Genomic DNA, 19944 nt, shown 5'->3' on the forward strand with positions numbered 1-19944 from the left:
ATTATAGCGACCACGATGAGGTTACCCCATGTGACTCTACCCTCCCTAGCAACCGGGCCAATTTGGTTGCTTAGGAGTCCTGGCTGGAGTCACTCAGCACACCCTGGATTCGAACTCGCAACTCCAGAGGTGGCAGTCAGCATCTTTACTCGCTGAGCTACCCAGGCCCATATCAAATCCACTTCTATACTGTAATAAAAAATTGTATGTCAGGAAATCATTGGCTGGTAATTATAAAATACAATTATCTACCAGCCACCTCGTTTAAGGTATGTTCTATACACAAGTGAACACTGGCAGTAGATGGAAGAAGAAAGAGTGCTTTCATTGTTCTAAATGTGGTGTAATTAAAATCACATGGCTGTACATTTTTAGAAATGTCATTTGGTAAGCTCTTGGCATTAGTGTTGCAGGGATCTGCTTAAAATATCCCATTGGAAGACAGACAGACAGACACGCTGTTATCCAGCATTGTCCTGGGACATGCAATGATTATTCCTGATTAAACAGTTGCCCATTTGCTGTTATTATAATTAAAGTTGAAGTTGATACGTACAAGGGTGTGTCACTAAACAACATGCATATTTATAGACAAAAGAATGTGGTCCAAGTGGGAAAATTGGCCAATGTTGTTTGTGCGGTTCTACACTGGACTACTGGAAGGCTCTTCTGGCAGGACTTCCTGCATGTACAGATAAACCAATGTAATTATTCCAAAACGCAGCAGCACATTTGGTTTTCAACGAGCCCAAGAGAGCGCATGTCACATATTTCTTCATCGAATTGCACCGACTGCCATTGGCTGCTCGTGTCAAGTTCAAGGCATTGATGCTCGCTTACAGAATAGCCACTGGCTCCGTGCCCCCTATCTATACTCACTGCTTCAAGTCTATATGCCTTTCAGAAGCTTGTGATCAGCGGGTGAACGGCACCTGGTGGTGCCATCTCACAGAGGCATAAAATTGCTTTCTCGACTTTCACTTCCACCGCTGGTGGAACGACCTTCCAAATTCCACCCGAGCAGCCAATTCTTTATGTATTTTCAATAAACATATATATTCTCTTTTATGAGCACTTGACCCAATCCTATTAATGCAGCACTGTCTCTCATCTTCATGAGACTTCTCAGGTTATTGCTTGCCTATGACGAATCGCTTTTGCTGTATTACACATTTGTAAGCCGTTTTGGTTAAAAGCTTCTGCAAAATGAATAAATGTTAATGTGAAGGTGTCACTTAAGTCTGTTACCATCTAAATGTAAAGATCTGAGACTTGGGAATCTTAATGAGTGCATGTTTGTTTGCTTGTTCAGTGCTGCAGGTGGGGAGATTTTTAACCAGTGTGTGGCTGAGAGAGATGAGGCCTTCAAAGAGGAAGATGTGAAGAGACTTATGAGACAGATTATAGAGGGAGTGGCCTTTTTTCACAGGAACAACGTGGTACACCTGGACCTCAAAGTAAGTTGAGCCAAAGAGGCGTTAAGGAGAGGTACACAAGCATATGCATTCCATTTTTGTCTTTTGCCGCAAAACTTCAGGTTTGCTAAATTCTAACCTATAAATTTGTATAGCGAGAAGACAATTGACTAATATAGGCTCTAAACACAAAGTCCTTGGCTTAAAATCAAACTCTGAATGTCTCAGTTTTTCAGTTTTGTAGAAATACAAGTAAAAATTATTGCAAACTTCAATTAATTAGAACATGGTCTGCTCTTTTTTTTTTTTTTTTTTACATTGTCGCAAAGCAGTAAATGGTTTTATTTTAATATTTTTAAATAATAATAATTTTTTATGAATGTTTATTCATAACAGAAGCTGTGAAGTACTTTCGGATACAAATCTAGTGTGGCCCAACCCTTAAAGAGGGTTGTGCTTGTGCAAGTAAAGATAATTTCCACCACCTTTAGCCTGTTTTATTTTTTTATTATTTTATCCATGTTGGCAAAAATAGATCAGCTCAACAAATTATATGGTTTCACCATCATTATAATAATGTACTTAAGGTTTCTTTAACCAATTTAATGTATTGTTTGGCAGTTTTACTTGAGTATTTTTGTTTTTCAGCCTCAGAATATCCTCCTCACCAGCGAGTCTCCTCTCGGGGACATAAAGATTGTGGATTTTGGCCTGTCTAGGTTGGTAAGCAGCAGTCAGGAGATTAGAGAGATCATAGGCACACCAGAGTATGTGGGTAAGCATAAGTCCCTTACTATCAATATGTACATTGTTATTTGACGTATCATTGTTTCAGTCAACAAAGATTTTAGGTAAATGTTTATTTTAATGAATAATGGAAAGGATAGTTTATGTGTTTTGCCCGGTCACCATTTCTCTCGAATTCTCACACTTTTTTTATGCTGTTTTGGATGGAATTTTATTAAATATTACATGCATCATAAAAAAGGCTGCATTTGCTGGACCTCCTACTTTGAAGATAATTTATTTGATTTTTATCATTGTAGCACCAGAAGTCCTGAATTATGAGCCAATAAGCACCGCGACTGATATGTGGTGAGTTATTTTCCCTCATTATTAGATTCACAAGCCTGAACTTTCACATGATGGTCCTCAAATGCTCTCTTTGAGGTCATTTTCACCATAAATTCTGTTGATGTTTTATGATCAGTTTTATCATGTTTATAATTGAGCCTGTTGCCTCAAATGCAATTGTGTGATTGCCTTTAAACAAACACTTCACAGTTGACTATAACTCCAGCACTGGTGCAGTGTGTTGATTTTGTTTTAGCTCTTGTATATATTATGCAAGTACATTTGCACTGTTCTCTGGTAACTCTAAAGTCCTTTATCAACAGTATTGCTTGAAGAAAAGTCCCTTTTTATTACCCAGAAATAGTCATGTTGCATAAGCTCCAATAGGAACTGGTCTTTAAGGAAGAAGTATCCGTACATGATCCTCTTTCTGTCTCTTATAGGAGTATTGGTGTCCTCGCCTATGTAATGCTGACAGGCATCTCTCCGTTCCTGGGCGATGATAAGCAGGAGACCTTCCTCAACATCTCTCAAATCAGTGTCAGCTACACAGAGGAAGAGCTTGAGCACTTGGACAGAGCTGCCATCCACTTTATAAAGTCCCTGCTCATCAAAGAACCAGAGTAAGAAAAACACAATGACACATGCTCCTCTCTTAACACACCTGGGTCATTCCTGTTATTAAGTACCAGTTTCAGTATATCTGAAAAAATGAGTCAGCTTGTTGGCAATTATTCCACAGTATGTGTAAATGGGGAGTTTTTAAATTTGAGTGTGAAAAATTGTAGGCCAGAGTTTAAGAGGTTACACAATGAAATCAAATTACATGTTTAAAACTATGATAATCTAAACAAAGGGAGAAATAAACTATTTAAATATTCATAGTGTAAATAGTTTAATTTATAGTTTTATAAATAAAAATTAAAAAATGTATGCTGTGGCGTCATTTTCATCACACAAAATATTTTTTCCGCGATAATATATAAATATGAGGACATTTACATGACTTTCCACAAAAATGTGACAAAAAAATAAATACATCTCCGGTGATGCATGCCTTTAATAATAATAATAATAATAATAATTAATATATAATTTTTTTTTACAAGTCTTTACTGTCTAGAAATTGAAGAAACACATGAAAATGTGCTGCATTGTTGAAATTACCAATCTAGCTATAGACATTTATTATATTGACTTTGTGTCCACAGGAACCGTGCCACTGCAGAAAACTGCCTCAAACACCAGTGGCTTCAGACGAAAGAGGAGGAAGTAAAGGAGTACACTTCAGAGTGCGTCTCGGAGCCTGTTAGTCCCGGGACATCCAGCCACAATGAAGATGCAGGGCAGGAAAACAGTCAGGTGACGGAGGAGCTCATAGTAATGGCAGCATACACCCTGGGTCAGTGCCGCCAGACCTCAGATAAAGAGAGCCTGACCCCGGACCAGAAGGCCATCTCCAAACGCTTCAAGTTTGAGGAACCGTTCTCAGCCCTTCAGGAAGTTCCTGGAGAATTCATTTACTGATTTACACCCAGCCAGCTACAGTAGCTGCTATGCTCCAACTATTGTCGCACTTCAGACAAAGAGACCTTATGTTTTTTGTATTTTCTTTTCACCCACCTCAAGATTTGAACTTGTAAGCCAAACGATTTTTGTTTTTGTTTTGTTTGTCGCACTAGTTGCTCTTGTTTCTTCGTTATTTCTCTAATGTTTGTGCTGCTTTATATTTACATTATGTTACTGAAGATTAAGCCTTGCTGTGGTACTCCTTTTATGCTCTTTTAATTTCCTTTTGGTCCTATGCTTAAATGTTTGACTGTATGGTTCATACATTTAACTGCATTGTATTATTATATTGTTTTGATGATAACAATTCCTTTTGTTTTCTTCTGGATGCGTTTGCAATCTTTGTACAAATTAATGTTTGTTTATCGTTCTGGTTTGCAGGGGCAAATATAATTACATGTAAATGAAACAAAACATTTTTTAAGAGTATTTCAACAATGTTTAAAAAGCCATTTTTTCCAGCTCCTGTCTGTTCGACTCCTTGTATGTAGTGGCCCTCTCTGGTCATTCCTGGATAACGTCCGTAGCAATAATACTTTTATTTACACATGTATGTGAAGAAAATTTGTCTTTGTGTGTTTATTCTTTAACTTCTATTAGAGTTACAACTGTATATTGATTTGTCACTATAAACAATATTTTTAATGGCAACACATTTTCAAAGTGACTGTCTTGATGCTGTAAATAAACATTTGTCTTGACGGCTGGTCTCTGCCTGATCATTATTTGGGAGTTCAATCATTGAAAGCTCAATTTAAATGTTTACTAATTGTTGAGAGTTACAACACATGGGAATTGGCGGTAAAGGAGAGTTGTGTCCTTGTAAGACAATGAGGGATTTCCAAAGTACAGTTGTTGTTTGTCATACAGCAGTGCCATTCAGGAGTAATTGTGCTGTAAGAATCAATGGTAGTTTTGGACTTTGATGTCTGCTGGATGCCTGTGGTGAGATAATTTAGAATATGTGATTGCAAATTAGTTACAAGGTTCTGAACAACCAGAAGGTGGCAGTAGTAACATTTGCCCAACAATAAAAGCCTAACGAATTTTGATTGCAATTTCTGTAGCTGCTTTCTGGTCCTTATTTTGATTTAAGCCCATTTAGCATGGGACAGTTTTTCTAAATGTAAAAAAATCTCACTCTATTATGTTATGTAGCATGTGGACTATCTGAGAGATCTAACTCCATTTTTATTTTCAAGTTATTTATTTATTTATTTTTTTTCTGTGTTAAGTAAAACAAATATCTTTGGTTCTATAACTATCCTGAGCAATATATATGATGAGCTGTATATATACACACAAACACACATAATCACTTTTTTTGTCTTCCAGCCTGAAATCAAAACACATAAAAAAAATCCCCAGCTTTATTTACCAACTTTATAAATTACACAAACCGATCAATCTCAGCCATAAGGACCTTTGGCATTGATAGCTTCCCTGATCAGTCATCCTGTTTGGAGGGACAGCCCGATCTAGGCATGGTTTTTGCGGTGCCATGCATGCACTTTCCACTTCTTCATAATGCTCTGATCTGTACTCCGAGAGATCATATGTGCCCTTTTCCTAACCTGTGCCTTTCCACAGTTTTGTCAGAGATCCCTTTTTAAAGCACCTTTCCAACCAAGTTGAATTCTTGAACCCATTACCATGCAATATCACACAAGCAAGAGTGTGAAATGGCCAAACATCAGCACTGCTGTGATTTGCATGCAGGCCGAGCACTGTAAGTAATCACAGCAGTGCTGATTTAGGGCCATATAGCACGACTATGAGTGTGATATTGATTATATACAACAGTTCAATGAACAAGTCAATTAAAAAAAAAAAATAGGAAAAACTGAGTATGTTCACAATAAACTAATTTGTGCATGGAACTACTTTCTTATGCAACGGATCAGAATCTGCCATTGCCGGTTCAAACCAAATTATGCATCCAAGCCTTCATTTGTAATTAAAATGTCACTTCAGAAATATTATCATGGCTTGTGCTGTTACAAACAAGTTATTGGATAAACAAGGATGTGTGTGTTTGAGTGAGAGAGAAAGAGAGAGATATTGAGTGTGTGCGATCACCTGTTGCCACATCCAAGCAGAGATATTGTCAGCTATCTGGAGATCAGCATTCTCAGTGGCAAAATAGCGTCCAAGCAGGGGTGCAAGTGTCGATCACTATAGAAACCGCAACCCATTGTGTAATTAATCAGTCTGTTGTATCTCGCAACTGTGATGAGCCGTAATGCTGAAGTTGTTTGTTTAAAGCTATTTCCTAGCTTCAGTAGTAGTTATACAAGCGATCGGGAAGAGCGGTTTTATGTAAACACTAGCTGATGTGGATTCACTTCACACCACCTAACTGGCACATATTACACACAAAAATTATCTTTTGCCACCACCTGCTGGCTAACATATGTAATTTCAAAAACAAAAGACTAAAAGTAGCTCTTAACACAAATGCACTGCTCTTACACTTTAGATTAGATTGGCACGAACACAAGTGGAGTTATTCACACACAGTGAAGCGTCTGAGTGATGATGCTGTCACACCATCAGTGCTCATGGAACATCTCTTGTCCAATCAGATTCGAAGACCGGAACTAACTGTTGTATTTTAGTAATGGAATCCTCATGGAACAGCAGTTTGTACTCTGAAGTAATCAAAACCACAACAATTAATGTCAGGTGGGGGTCAATTAGACAGATATGTGATCTGATGTATGTAGAGGGGCTAGATTAGCTTAGTTTAGAGGGCTGACCAATTTTCTAAATCAGGTAATTTACAAATTAATTTTTAATAATTGTTCAGATTTTTCTACATGTTTCTACACTTGGATGTTGAGAGTTATAATGTGTAAATACATCTGGAAAAGATTAGATTGAATTTATTTACATTTTCAGGGTGTAATGTGACAAATGATAAGGATTTTGACAAGGTACGATTACTTTCACTGTGCATAATAAATGTCTCATTAAATGCTTACATTGTTGAAAAAATAAATGTTGCCATAAGCAGTTTGGAATAATATTTAGTATTATTTCTGTATAAAAAACAAACAAAGGAAAAAAAGAGTGAAATAATTTTGTTTTACATTTTGTAGTGTAAGTAGTGTAACCAGTATGCAGGTTGCCACTCTGTTGTCATGTGACAAATAAATAAAAACAGAGAAGACCCTCGACCCCCTTGACTGTGTGTTAGTTTGTTTTCTTTGTTTTTACAAAATATTTAGAATTGTTATTTTTACTCTTAATTTATTTTATGAAAAGGCTAATCTTTTTTATTCAGGTAACCCTAAACAAAACTTGTCCTTATATTCATGATTCAACAATGTATTATATTTGTGAAACAATTACATTGAAAAAATCTATTTGAACCAACAAAAGAAAAATCTGTTTGTTTGTTTGTTTTTTCCAAAATTAATGATTAAGTTGTGTCCCTTCACATGTGTTCAAGGTGCAAGGAAAGTAGACCTAGTTTAATAAAATTGTATTTGATGGTTACACCACTTGAAAAAGTTAAATGTTAAATAGCTAATGTTTTCTTTCTTTCTTTATTAATTTAAAAAACAACAACAAAAACAGACACAATGGTTACAGTTTTACAAACTAGGCACGTGTTTTAAAAGTGAATGTTTTTTGTGTTTTTTTTGGTTGTTGTTTGTTTGTTTTAGATTTCTCTATTTTTTTTTATTTTTTATTTGATCTCGGACAACCTTATTTGTCAATAACCCAGATCCAGTATACAGACTTTTCCTTTGCATTGGCGCCCTCTACTGGACGAGTCTATGTTATTGGTTTAAATTGCGTACATAGTGAACTGATTTTATTAATTTATTAAAAACATATTTGAAATAACGTGGGGACAATATATATATATACTCTTTGAACGTCTAAAAAGAAAAGATACAAAAATAATAAATTGGCTTAAAGTTAGCATTCATACTAAATAGTGCACAGCGGTGCTGCATTTATCATCATTTCATGCTGTTCTATTAACGATAGTGTCAGGAAGTCCTGTAGAGATTTCTAGACGGGTTCACTCGTTCGTCGATTTGATTGGTGTAATATTGATCACAGGTCGTCCTGTGTCGTCTAGGCCGCGGCTGTCGGCACCGCTCCTCATAAACGTTTAGCATTTCATGCGGACTAAACCCTGCCGTCGCTGAACGGAAACCGGACATCAGAACAGCAAGCGAGACAGAATGAACGTATCCGTCGTTTGTACATCAAAAGATATTTAACAGTGCCGCGTGTCTCGTGATGGAGGACTGGAGCGAGTGTTTGGAAGTGGCCGTGCAGATCGCGCGCAGAGCCGGACAGGTAATATTGAAACGCTGAGATGAACATGTTATTCTGTTCATTCATAACCTCAACCGTCATAGACAAACAGTTATGCAGAAATATTACAGGATGGGCTGCACAGTGAATGGATTGAGATGATAATCAGTGACCGCTATTTTACATCCTTCATGTACAGTATCATCATTAGCTGTAGTATCAACATGTTGACATCAAACACAAGCGTTTATATTAAAGTGCATGTACATGTAAAAGTGTTAATGTGCTGTGATAGAGGTTATATATAAAGCAGTGTTGATATTGACTCCATAGGAAAGGTTTGCATGAGATAGTTTGTAACATTGACCTTTTCATGTTGCCATTGTTATAAATAGCCTGTTTGCCCTGATAAAAGCCACAAACAACATCTAGACCAGGGTGGGCTACAATGTAGCATGTGAATAAGTATGTGAAGTAAAAATAGTAATTTGTGTTTAACTAATTATTAATAAATATATCAAGGAGTCCCAAAGAGTTTAGCTATAATAAAGCTACATTACATAAAGCTCAGGTCATTTTACATCCTATTTCATGTAATGTTTGTTTATAATATAGTTCACATGCTACACTTACAAAAAGCACCAAATCATTACTATTTGTTTTACCATTTTTTGTTGTTTCTTCTATTATGTGATATAAACCATTATATAAACAAAGTACTTTGTTGGTATCATGGTACAGTGATGGTTCGGATGGTAAAACCATGGTATTTAGTGTACACTTCAAAAAATAATTTGAAGATTTATGCATTTCAATTTTGTAAAAAAAAAAAAAAAAAAAACAATCCATCATATTGAATTGGGTAATTTTTAATTAAAATAACATTTTAAAAGCCTAAATAAAAAATACATTAAAATAAAACCTGTACAGTTTTATTTATTCACGTTAAAGTGTTACACAATGTAATTTGATAGAATATAAATATTAGATATAAACCCTTACAAAAAAAAGTACTGTGGTGGTGCTATGGTACAGTGATGGTTTTAGATGGTAATGCAATGGTACTTTGATGTACAATAATAAAATAATAATAATAATTTGAAGTTTTATGCATTTAAATTTTATAACAAAATTCCATTCAATTGAATTGAGTAAAATTTTATAAAATAACATTTAAAATAGCATTTTATGAAACATTACACAGTTCAATTTGGTGGAATTTTGCTATGAAATTGAAATGCGAAAATACCATGGTACTTTGATATATTATTTATTATTAAACATTATACAAATATTAAAGAATTTCTATTCCAATCTGACTAAATGTGCCAAATTATTACCATTTATTACAATATTTTGATATGTATATTCCTTGAAGTAACTTGGATAGGGGGTGTATGAGATATAAACCCTTACAAAAAAGGAATATGGTGGTGTCATGGTACAGTGACCCATAACAGATCCATAGCAGTTCCAAAAGTAACATGGTATTACCATATTTGAAAATGTATTGTCGTATATTGATGGACATGTACCATGGTAATTCCATGAAATCCATTACTTATTGTGGTATTTCAACCATAGCAAAAAAGTTCTCTGGTGTTACCTTAAAGGAATATCATACTGAATAAATACTATATTCATATACCATTGTTTTCACATGGCACCGAATGTGCTTTGAAGGATATCTTGGCCTAACATTTTTAATATCACAGTACATTTTTGCTGGTGTAAAAACAGTATTCTAAACCAGTGTTGTTATAGAGAACTGTGGATCTACATTGTGGTGTTTCTGTTAGGTGGTTCAATCAGCGGTGAAGCAGGAGAAGCGTGTGAGCAGCAAGAGCACCCCCACAGACCTGGTGACCGAAGCAGACCATCAGGTTGAAGAGCTCATAATATCCACACTCAGGGAGAGATACCCCTCACACAGGTACAACCTGCTGCAGTCTCACCCAAACACACCTCAGGAAGCTTACCGATTCAGACGAGATTAGTGCCTTCAGATTATCTGCCTTACTTGTTTGTAAACAAGTCTTACCCGTCCAGTACTGTACATCTCATTCAGTCAAGCTATCCTCTTGTAACCGAGGAGACTTCTGAATGTTTATAATACAAAAAGTACTGTGGTGCTACCATGTTACAGTGATGGTATCAGATAGTAATACCATGGTACTTTGATAAATACCATTGTACAGACAATCATGGGCAAAGGTATTTACGTGATATTACAAGGAACTTTCAATAATACAATGGTACTTTTGGTAAGTGATGGACTTACTGACTTTCAATTAAGTTCAAGTAAATTAAAGTTTACTTTTAAGTACATTACTTGGGTCACACATATTTCAAAATATACAAATAAGATTATTTTTGAAGAATACATTACAACAATAACCTCCTGAGACCCAACCGTGACTGCTGTGTGCATTTACTTTTCCCTTTTGGATTTGTAACTAGTAGCACTCATAAATATGCAAAAAAAAAAAAAGAGTAGGGCTGTCAATCGATAACATTTTTAATCGAATTAATTACATGATGTCCCGATTAATTAATTGCATATACAAATATTTGCTGAGAAAGCCCCTCATATAACAATAATTCAATATATAAACATTATACATATTTATATCAATATATAATTATACATAGTTATCTTTAAATATTAAAAAATTATGTATATATATTCAGATATTTAAAATGCAATACATTCTTTTCAGTTGGAGATTTATTATGAGGGCTTGTTTAAGGACCTGTCAATGTACACCTGCGTCAGACATGCTTGTGTAGCGTCTCGGGTGCGTTGCGTCTTAAACATAAAATGTTTAGTTCACCAGTTAAATATAGTTTAATACTCAATCTTTTAATACATCTTGAGATCCCTTAGTTCGCATTTGCGCTCCTTCAAGTGTTTTGAACGTAAGAATGTAACGCAAGTTTGCGTTGTTCTTCCTACTGAAGTGTTTTCTTCACTGTATAAACTGTGTGTTGCTCATATAGCTGAAATTTCACTTACTGCCCTCTGGAGTAAACAGGTGGTACTACAAGCTTGCATTTCTCAAGAATCTTCCTTGTTATGGTGCGATTAATTGCGTAATTATTTTTAAAGCGTTATTTTTTGTCAAATTAATCGCACTGAATTAACGCGATAAATCGATAGCCCTAAAAAAAGAGCAATTTTTTTTTTTTAAATTGATGTCCACATATGTGGGACAGCGGGACTAAATTGTGAAATTTTAAATAATAGTAATCTATAGAAAGATTTTTTTTTTCATCAAATTGTTTATGTTTCTAGTTGTGTTGGTTATTTGTGTTTTTGAGTCAATACAGACATCAGAAATTAACATAAATAATTCTGATTTTAAGTACTGGACAGCATCATCCAATCACTGCCAACCATGTTAAAATTAAATTATACATTATAAATTCTGAATCTATGTACTAATTACCATTGTCTCATGTCTGCCAAGCATGCTGAGTGGTCCAAATATCATCTGCTTCCTGAAACTGAACTCTTGGTCAGATTGTATGAGTGAATGCATTTAACTGCATATAGAGCTAAAGGATGTCCTCTTGCTCCCTTGCTCCCTATTTAGTGAATGACTTAACCTCTAGTGAGCTGTCTGTCTGCATTGGTCTCAGAACAGTTCGAAAAGCTCGTTTTCATGCTAACTCCATATAAAGCCTCTGAAATCAAAATATTTGAGCTTTTAGATAAACTCATTGATGCTCAATGTGAAAATGCACAGAAAATATAGGAATGCATTTACTAATGTTAATGAATAGAACGATATTGAACAGTGATAACAAAATAAAATATAAAAAAATGTAATTACCCATTAATCACAGATGTGTTAATGTTGAAAGTTATTCAAAATAGATAACATGTTTGTTTTGTTTTTTTTTTCAACTTTTGAGGGAATAATGTCCCAAAATCCACTTATGTAGACATCTTGTTTATTAGCAGGCTGACATGTGAAAAATTGGGAACATTATTTGGCTGGTTTAAATGAATTTAAATTATGCATTGCATATAATGAAGCTAAAATACAACATCCACTTATGTGGACATTCGGTCGCACAAGGTTAATTATGTTCACATGGGCGTAACTAGGGTGCGATCTTATAGAAATAGATAGACATTAATATAATTTAGACATAGTTTTTGATTCTATGAGTGAAGAAACAAAAATTATTCTGTTACTTTTTAAAAAGTGTTTTAAAAGTAAAGTAATTAGTAATGTGATTGCTATTTCCATGAAGTAATCAGTAAAGTAATATGATTACAACTTTAGAGAAGTAATTAATTATTTGTAATCAATTCGCTGTTTTGAGTAACTTACCCAATACTACGGAATCTATAAAATTGTAATCAATCAGTAAAATGTTATATAAAAGTAAAGTACCATGAAAATACCATCTGATACTTTTACTGTACCATGATACTGCCAGAGTATGTTTTTGAAAGGGTTGATATCCCATAACAGATTTTTTAGATTTCCATTGAAGGGCACTGCACAAAGCTTCTTTAATGTTTTAACATTCTTTTGTAATAACAGTTGTTATAATCCTTATTTAACATTCTTTTCCCCCATGTTGACACAGAAGTATATGATCCATTTTGTGCTAGGTTTATCGGAGAGGAGTCATCTGCGGCTGGGGAGAAGTGTGAACTAACAGACAGCCCAACGTGGATAATAGATCCAATTGATGGGACATGTAACTTTGTGCACAGGTACATTAATCATCTCCCCTTGATTATTTATGTTGTGTTTCAATCATCCAGAATTATATTCTTCTATTCCCATCACACAATGCTTTATTTTCAGTTTCCCAATGGTGGCAGTAAGCATCGGCTTTGCAGTTAGGAAAGAGGTAAGGCACTTACAAAAAATCCAGAAAGGTGATAAACTGATAAACATTCTTCATTAGACTTCTATTCAGTTAATTGGTCATGACTTTTGTCAGTCCTCACAGTATGTTCTATCAATGTAATGTTAAATAATGACAATAATGTTTTGCCCCTCAGCTTGAGATTGGGGTCATCTTCCACTGCTTTGATGGGACGCTGTATACAGCCAGGAAAGGACACGGAGCGTTTTGCAATGGGGTTCGGCTACAAGTTTCGAAAGAAAAAGGTCAGTTTTATTTTAGTGTTTAAGAATTAAAAAAATAATAATTTATGCATTTTTTTTTCTTGCTTTTTCAATAAATTCGAATCAACTTATTGCCAAACGACCACTGTTTTCTATTATAAAATGGATAGTTCCAGTACTGGATACTGATTGGTCAATATAGCCATATTAAAATGCACAATATAGTAACAACTGTGATGCAAAACACATTCCAACATGATTTTGAATGATAATGTACCTTTAAAATCGACCCAATTCTGCCAAATTACTGACAAGCACCATCCCCAATCAGACATCCCTCTAGCATCCCAAATCCCTCAAGTGCTAGTGATAGCACATTGTGTCATCAACTTCCTGGACACGAGTTCTGGTCTTGTGGGAACAAGGAAGTAATCATGTTCACATAAACAATGGTGAGCGTGATTCAGAGGATGCATTTTCACTCTGAAAACAAAGTTTTACTCCTCTGATGCTTAGGTTTAGGGTTGGGGTTTGGTTTAGGTTATATGGTTAATAAAACATGCATTCCTGATGACTGTATTACATCATTTATGACTAAAAATACAACTCGCTTTTGGCGCCACTCTGTGGCCATTTCACACACCTGCCTGTACGTTCAACAACACTTCCAGCTTCAGCCACTGGTGGCAGTGATTTGAATTTCGGTAAGCACAGACCGATTTCAGCAGCTATATTTTTGTCCTACTGTCGCCCAATTCACAGTGCAATCAGTCTGCATGTTCATAATATTCCAATGTTCCTTAATATTTTTGTGATGAGGAGGAGTGCCAGGCTGTGACTATGCATGCCCGGCCCCCAATCGGAGGAGGAGAGGAGAGGAACTGCTGCATCCGGCTGCATTTATCCATCTCCTGGGCTGATTACCCCTCCTCGTCACTATTTTTTTATAATCTAGTTATTGTTTTATCAATTAGGCACTCAGTGTCTAATTGCTTTTATAAAACTCAATACAATATTGTCAATACAGTCACTGCTGAAGGTGTTACAGTCACTCTGCTGTGTGTCGTGTCTAACAGCACCCTTTAGCTGTACCAATATTCAATATATAGCACTGCCTCTTGTACAAGATTTCTTTAATAATGCAATGCATTTATTATTCTTTGTGTCAGATGTGTCCAAGGCCCTCATTTTGACAGAGATCGGGGCAAAGAGAGATCTAGCCACACTAGATATCTTTTTAGGAAATATGAAGAAACTCTTGAGCACACCTACTCATGGGTAAGTTCAGCATGATTGTGGCTTTATTAGGAAGAATGTTGGTTCTGTACAGTAATTGGCTATTCAGATATGACATGTACTATTTTCAGAATAACTGTATTTCCAAACTGTGATATACAGAAAAGTCATGAATTCACCTTTCACCCACAGAGTGCGGATCATTGGCAGCTCTACACTAGCACTCTGTCATATAGCCAGTGGGGCGGCTGAGGCCTATTACCAGTATGGCCTGCACTGCTGGGACATTGCAGCGGCCGCAGTCATCATCAGGGAGGCAGGAGGCTGTGTTATCGACACTACAGGTCAGTTCCGTGCTCGCCATTTATGGTTAAATATATGTATGGATGTCCAGAATACGGTTCTGGATTATGGTAAAATGTACTTAGAACCATATTTGGTCACTTTTGCTATTATGATTGTTATCAGGATATATTTATTTGATAATCTAGGATTTTAAACATTGAGGGCTTAGTTTAGTCTATGGTTATAGTTGATGCTTGATTATTCCATTGTTAATGTTAAACTAGAAGGCAACATGAAACTTAATTATTTGAGTTAATAATAAAAAAAAACGATTAGGTGTGCAAATATTTACACATTATTTCATGCATAGTTTAGTACTTTTATGTAGTGTTACTAAAATCCCAGTCACATTAAGGTTGTGTATATGTTTGGGAACAAAATAGCGCAGAGCTATGGTTACCTTTTATAGTAACACTAGCTGTATGATGTTAATATAGCAGAGATCATGCTAATGCTTGAATGCATAACAATATCTTAAATAGAAATGTATTATAACATTATAATAATTATAAAATATTACATAAATATCATAATTCATATGAACAGGGCTATGATCTGTAAGTAAAAAAACACGGAACAGTTCTGATGCTATCGAATATACAGTCGTATCTATTATTAAAGGGATAGTTCACCCGAAAATGAAAATTCTCATAATTTACTCACCCTGATGCCATCCCAGCTGTGTACGTCCTTCTTTCTTCTGCTGACCACAAACAAAGATTAGAAAAATATTTCAGCTTTGTGGGTCCATACAATGCAAGTGAATGTTGGCCAGAACTTTGAAGCTCCAAAAAGCATGTAAAGGCAGCATAAAAGTAATCCATACGACTCTAGTGGTTAAATCCATGTCTTCAGAAGTGATATGAGAGGTGTGGGTCATCTTCCTTTGTGTAGTGTTGTCGTGGTTGCTAGGGCATTGCTAATGTTTTGAGTTGTTGCTATGTGGTTGCTAGGGTGTTCTATAGGTTTTTGATAGATGGTTACTTAAAGGTACTAGAGCCCACCCTGAAGTCTCTTCAATTTGCTGGTTCATAGATATTGTCACAGTCTGTCTTCCACGTGTTTCCTAGGACTCTTATTTTGAAGTGTTTCCCCCGGACTACGTTTCCCATCATGTACTGCCCTCATCACTGCCATCTGGTCTTCATTGGTCTCACCTGTTTTCAATTCACGCATTAGCTTTTGTTTGTATAAATTCCCTTCAGTTTTTACATTCCTTTTGTGAGTTCTTGTTCGTGGCTTTATGAGTTCATGTTTGTTTGTTTTACTATTATCATCATCATCATCATCATCATCATCATTAAATACCTGCATTTAGATCAGCATCTCCCATCTCATCTCAGCAACCATTCATTACAGATATGAGATTTTCCTTTGCCCATTTGATCAAAATTCACAAGTTTAATCACTAAGCAAATTAAGAGCACATCTCCTCAACAATCAGCATGATTGGAGATATCATTCATGTCCATTTATATTCATTACATTCACGTTTTAGGGTTATGGGTTTTTCATATACCTGACACCAGGTATATGAAAAATGGCACTAAATATAATGTATAATTTATTTGATGTTTTCCAATAAGAGTATTGTGCTATTTTAATATTTAATAATATTTAAGTTAGTTTTGACAAATCCACTGCACTGTATAAATCCATTACCTAATGTTTATTCATATTAGATCAGTGCATTCTTTTAGTTTCTAGTATGCTTTATTTCTGATCTAAATATCACAGGTGGGTGCTGAATTCTTTGTGAAGTGTATCTAAATATGTGTGTGCATAATATGCATGTGTTTGTTCTGTGGTGGGATGGTTTCATGGCATGCCTGTGTGTGAGTCTACACAAAGAGGCTTTGTTGGGGAGGCCAGTGAGGTCATGATCATGTGGTCAGACAGAGAGAGAGATGTAGTGTTGATGAGGGGACCCGGGAGAAATATCTGTGCCATGTAAAAACTGTTTATAAAGCCAAAGACTTCCTCATTGCCTTTGATTTTCTGTGTTATCCATCTCATCTTGTGCTGTGCACAGCAGTGTTATTGTAACCCTGTCCAGATTGTCATTATATATTTGTGTGAGTATTGTACTGGCTCAAACAATATGATTTTGACACCAACAGCTTTGCAGATATACATATAACTTTGCCAGAGAGAAAAGTCAAATAAAAGTGATTTGAATGAAAAGTGGAGAAATAGGGCAAAATCTCAGCATTGTCATGGCTGGATTTATGAACTTTGTAACGGTTTTTAAATATTATTTGGAATAATGTGATCAAATCAAAGCTTATTTTGACCAACAGGAGGATTTAAGGAATATTTAAGGGAGTAACATTATTTTTAACCACATGGTTCTGAAAAGGTACATTTCTCTCACATTTTTCTCAGTATCATTTCCACTTTTGTTGGACTTGTCAAGCCCAATAGTGTAACAATGTTATTGGACAAATCACAGTGATAATTTTTTGCAGATAATAAATAAATAAATATTGGCAATAAAAACATAGAATACTGACAATAATGCAGTAAATAATGTATATGACGTTACATATAATTCAAATAATATGTCACAAACAGACACTTTTAGAATAATTTCTCAGCTCAGTCCATACAAGGCAAGTGAATGGTGGCCAGAACTTTTAAGCTCAAAAAAGCACATAAGGCAGCATAAAAGTAATCCAGGCGAGTGGTTAAATCTGTGTCTTCTGAAGCATTATCATAGGTGTGGGTTAGAAACAGTTTAATATTTAAGGATTTTTTAAATTTATAATATTTAAGGATTATTTTTAAAGTAAAAGTAGAGATTTATAGAAAAAAGACTTAAATATTGACCGTTTCTAACCCACACCTATCATATCTCTTCTGAAGATATGGATTAAACCACTGGAGTCTTATGAATTTCTTTTATGCTGCCGTTATGTGCTTTTTTTGTGCTGCAAATTTCTGGTCACCATTCACTTGCACTGTATGGAACCACAGATCTGAAATACTATTCTAAAAATATTTGTGTTCTGCAAAAATAAAGAAAGTTATACACATCTGGGATGGCATGAGGGTGAATAAATGATAAGAGCATTTTCATTTTTGGTTGAACTATCCCTTTAAGAGGAAACACATCCCCCTCTGGATCCCCTGATGTCTATGGAGGTTACGCCTCTGTTACTTTGGGCCTTATGTGGGAAAATATAATTTCTTGAATGTTCAGCAATAATGTTTTGAAATGAAATACAATTTTGAAGATTTGGCAATATGTGTGTAATTTGCCTTCCAACAATGTTAATAGCTTTTTTGGTTTGTGTCTTAGGGTGTCCCCTCGACCTCATGTCCAGACGAGTTGTAGCTGCTGGGACACGAGAGATAGCAGACTATATCGTAAAGCAGCTGCAGCCTATAAACTACGGGCGTGATGACAGTGACACAAACACCCTGGCCTGAGCACTGCCATGACCTCTGACCCCATCCTAAGCCTTTTACCTCAGGGCACACAATCCTGCCACATTTGCAGTGCCCTTTTAATGCAACATTAAAAAAATGTATAGGTTTTATTTTTTATGGTTTAACATCATACTGTTGTTTTGCTTTCCAGTCACTGGACACATCCCAAACTCACATGGCATACTTCTGAGTAAATCATTTTTAGGTAAACATAAAGATATGTTGTAATCACTGTATGCACAACCATTTTTATATACATAGTAGTTTATTCTGAAAATATAGGAGGCAGATTTTCATCCTGTTTAAAACTGGATTTATAATATGCTATTTTATAGTTTTAGATGCCTTGAAATGGCAGGATGCTGATAATGCCAAATTCAACTAGTTTTCATTACGAATATAACACAAATTTGATTTCACACTACAACAAGTGAGAAACATACAGTTAATGAAAATCAATATATGGTCAAAGAAAAGCAACAAGTTATGAACTGAAATAGGTCTTTAATATGTGTATATTTAATTTGAGTTAATAAATTTAAAAAAGTGGATGCTATGTATGCCGTATGGTCAGGCAACTGAAATAATGTAGGAATATTATGCTAATTAAATACATGCAGCTAATTAGATAATTACTTGAGAATTATTTTCTTTGTAATGGAAGTTGTCAGTTAAAGGGACAGATCATCAACAATTTAATTCTGTTATCATTTACTCACCCTTGTGTTGGACCAAACATATGACTTTCTTTCTTCTGTGGAACAATAACGGAGCTGTTGCTTTTTTGACAGTGAGATAAATGATGACAGAATTTTTATTTTGAGTGAACTATCCCTTTAAGGTTAGTTGCTAGTTTTGTTTAGTTTTTTAAAGAAAAGTACATATGTACAGTTATAAAAAAAAGAAAGACAAAACTGGTTTGTTAATGTTAATCAATAATTCTGCGATCATGCACCATACAGCAGTAGACGTGTTTAGTTTTATTATGGTAATTTCTCGAAGAATAGCTACATCCGACCAAATGCAATTAATGAACTAAACATAAAAAAAGCTTAGTGATTATATAAAGGTTATACTTTCAATTACAGGCACACACTGCAGTTTTAACATGTTTTACTTTTGAATATTTTCCCAATAGTGGATGATTACAGTACAAACAGAAGTTGTAATACAAATACACATTTTCCACTGGGACGTTTTATTAGTTTTTCCTGCTGTGAACTTCTCTGTGTGTATCAGGGCAACATTGATCTGTCTGGTATGAAAAATAAAAGGCATACATCAAACTGATTGATGTCCAGTCATTATTTAGTCATTCCTAATTAACCATGTTTATTGATCTAATGATTGTCTTTGGGGAAAATATTATTATGCATAAAATAAAAATGTGCATCATTTAGTTTCTAAATTTGGGAGCAAAAAGAGGAACAGCATTTCCCAAAACAAACAATGTAAAATTTTACAAACAATTCTGACTAATGAATCTGATTTCACAACTA

The 19944-nt window shown here is 35.1% G+C and overlaps 2 protein-coding genes across 2 annotated transcripts in view; both read left to right on the plus strand.

Annotated features, from left to right (window-relative positions):
* stk17a (serine/threonine kinase 17a) overlaps nt 1-4752 on the plus strand; it is a 56040-nt gene extending 51288 nt beyond the window's left edge. Inside the window, exons 3-7 of the mRNA XM_052113449.1 lie at nt 1313-1457; nt 2064-2190; nt 2462-2510; nt 2933-3112; nt 3701-4752. Of these exons, the coding sequence (XP_051969409.1) occupies nt 1313-1457; nt 2064-2190; nt 2462-2510; nt 2933-3112; nt 3701-4016 (817 nt within the window). The 3' untranslated portion in view covers nt 4017-4752. The remainder of the gene's footprint in view (nt 1-1312; nt 1458-2063; nt 2191-2461; nt 2511-2932; nt 3113-3700) is intronic.
* Nucleotides 4753-8085: 3333 nt separating this feature from the next.
* Nucleotides 8086-19718, plus strand: LOC127634050 (inositol monophosphatase 2-like). Its single transcript, XM_052113450.1, has 8 exons — nt 8086-8378; nt 10136-10269; nt 12967-13071; nt 13166-13211; nt 13366-13474; nt 14602-14710; nt 14861-15012; nt 18315-19718. Exons 1-8 carry the CDS (start codon nt 8319-8321, stop codon nt 18443-18445), a joined length of 846 nt encoding a protein of 281 aa, XP_051969410.1. The 5' UTR covers nt 8086-8318; the 3' UTR covers nt 18446-19718.
* Nucleotides 19719-19944: the final 226 nt, after the last annotated feature.

This window comes from Xyrauchen texanus, chromosome 41, assembly GCF_025860055.1.
Source record: "Xyrauchen texanus isolate HMW12.3.18 chromosome 41, RBS_HiC_50CHRs, whole genome shotgun sequence".
Classification (NCBI taxonomy): Eukaryota; Metazoa; Chordata; class Actinopteri; order Cypriniformes; family Catostomidae; genus Xyrauchen; species Xyrauchen texanus.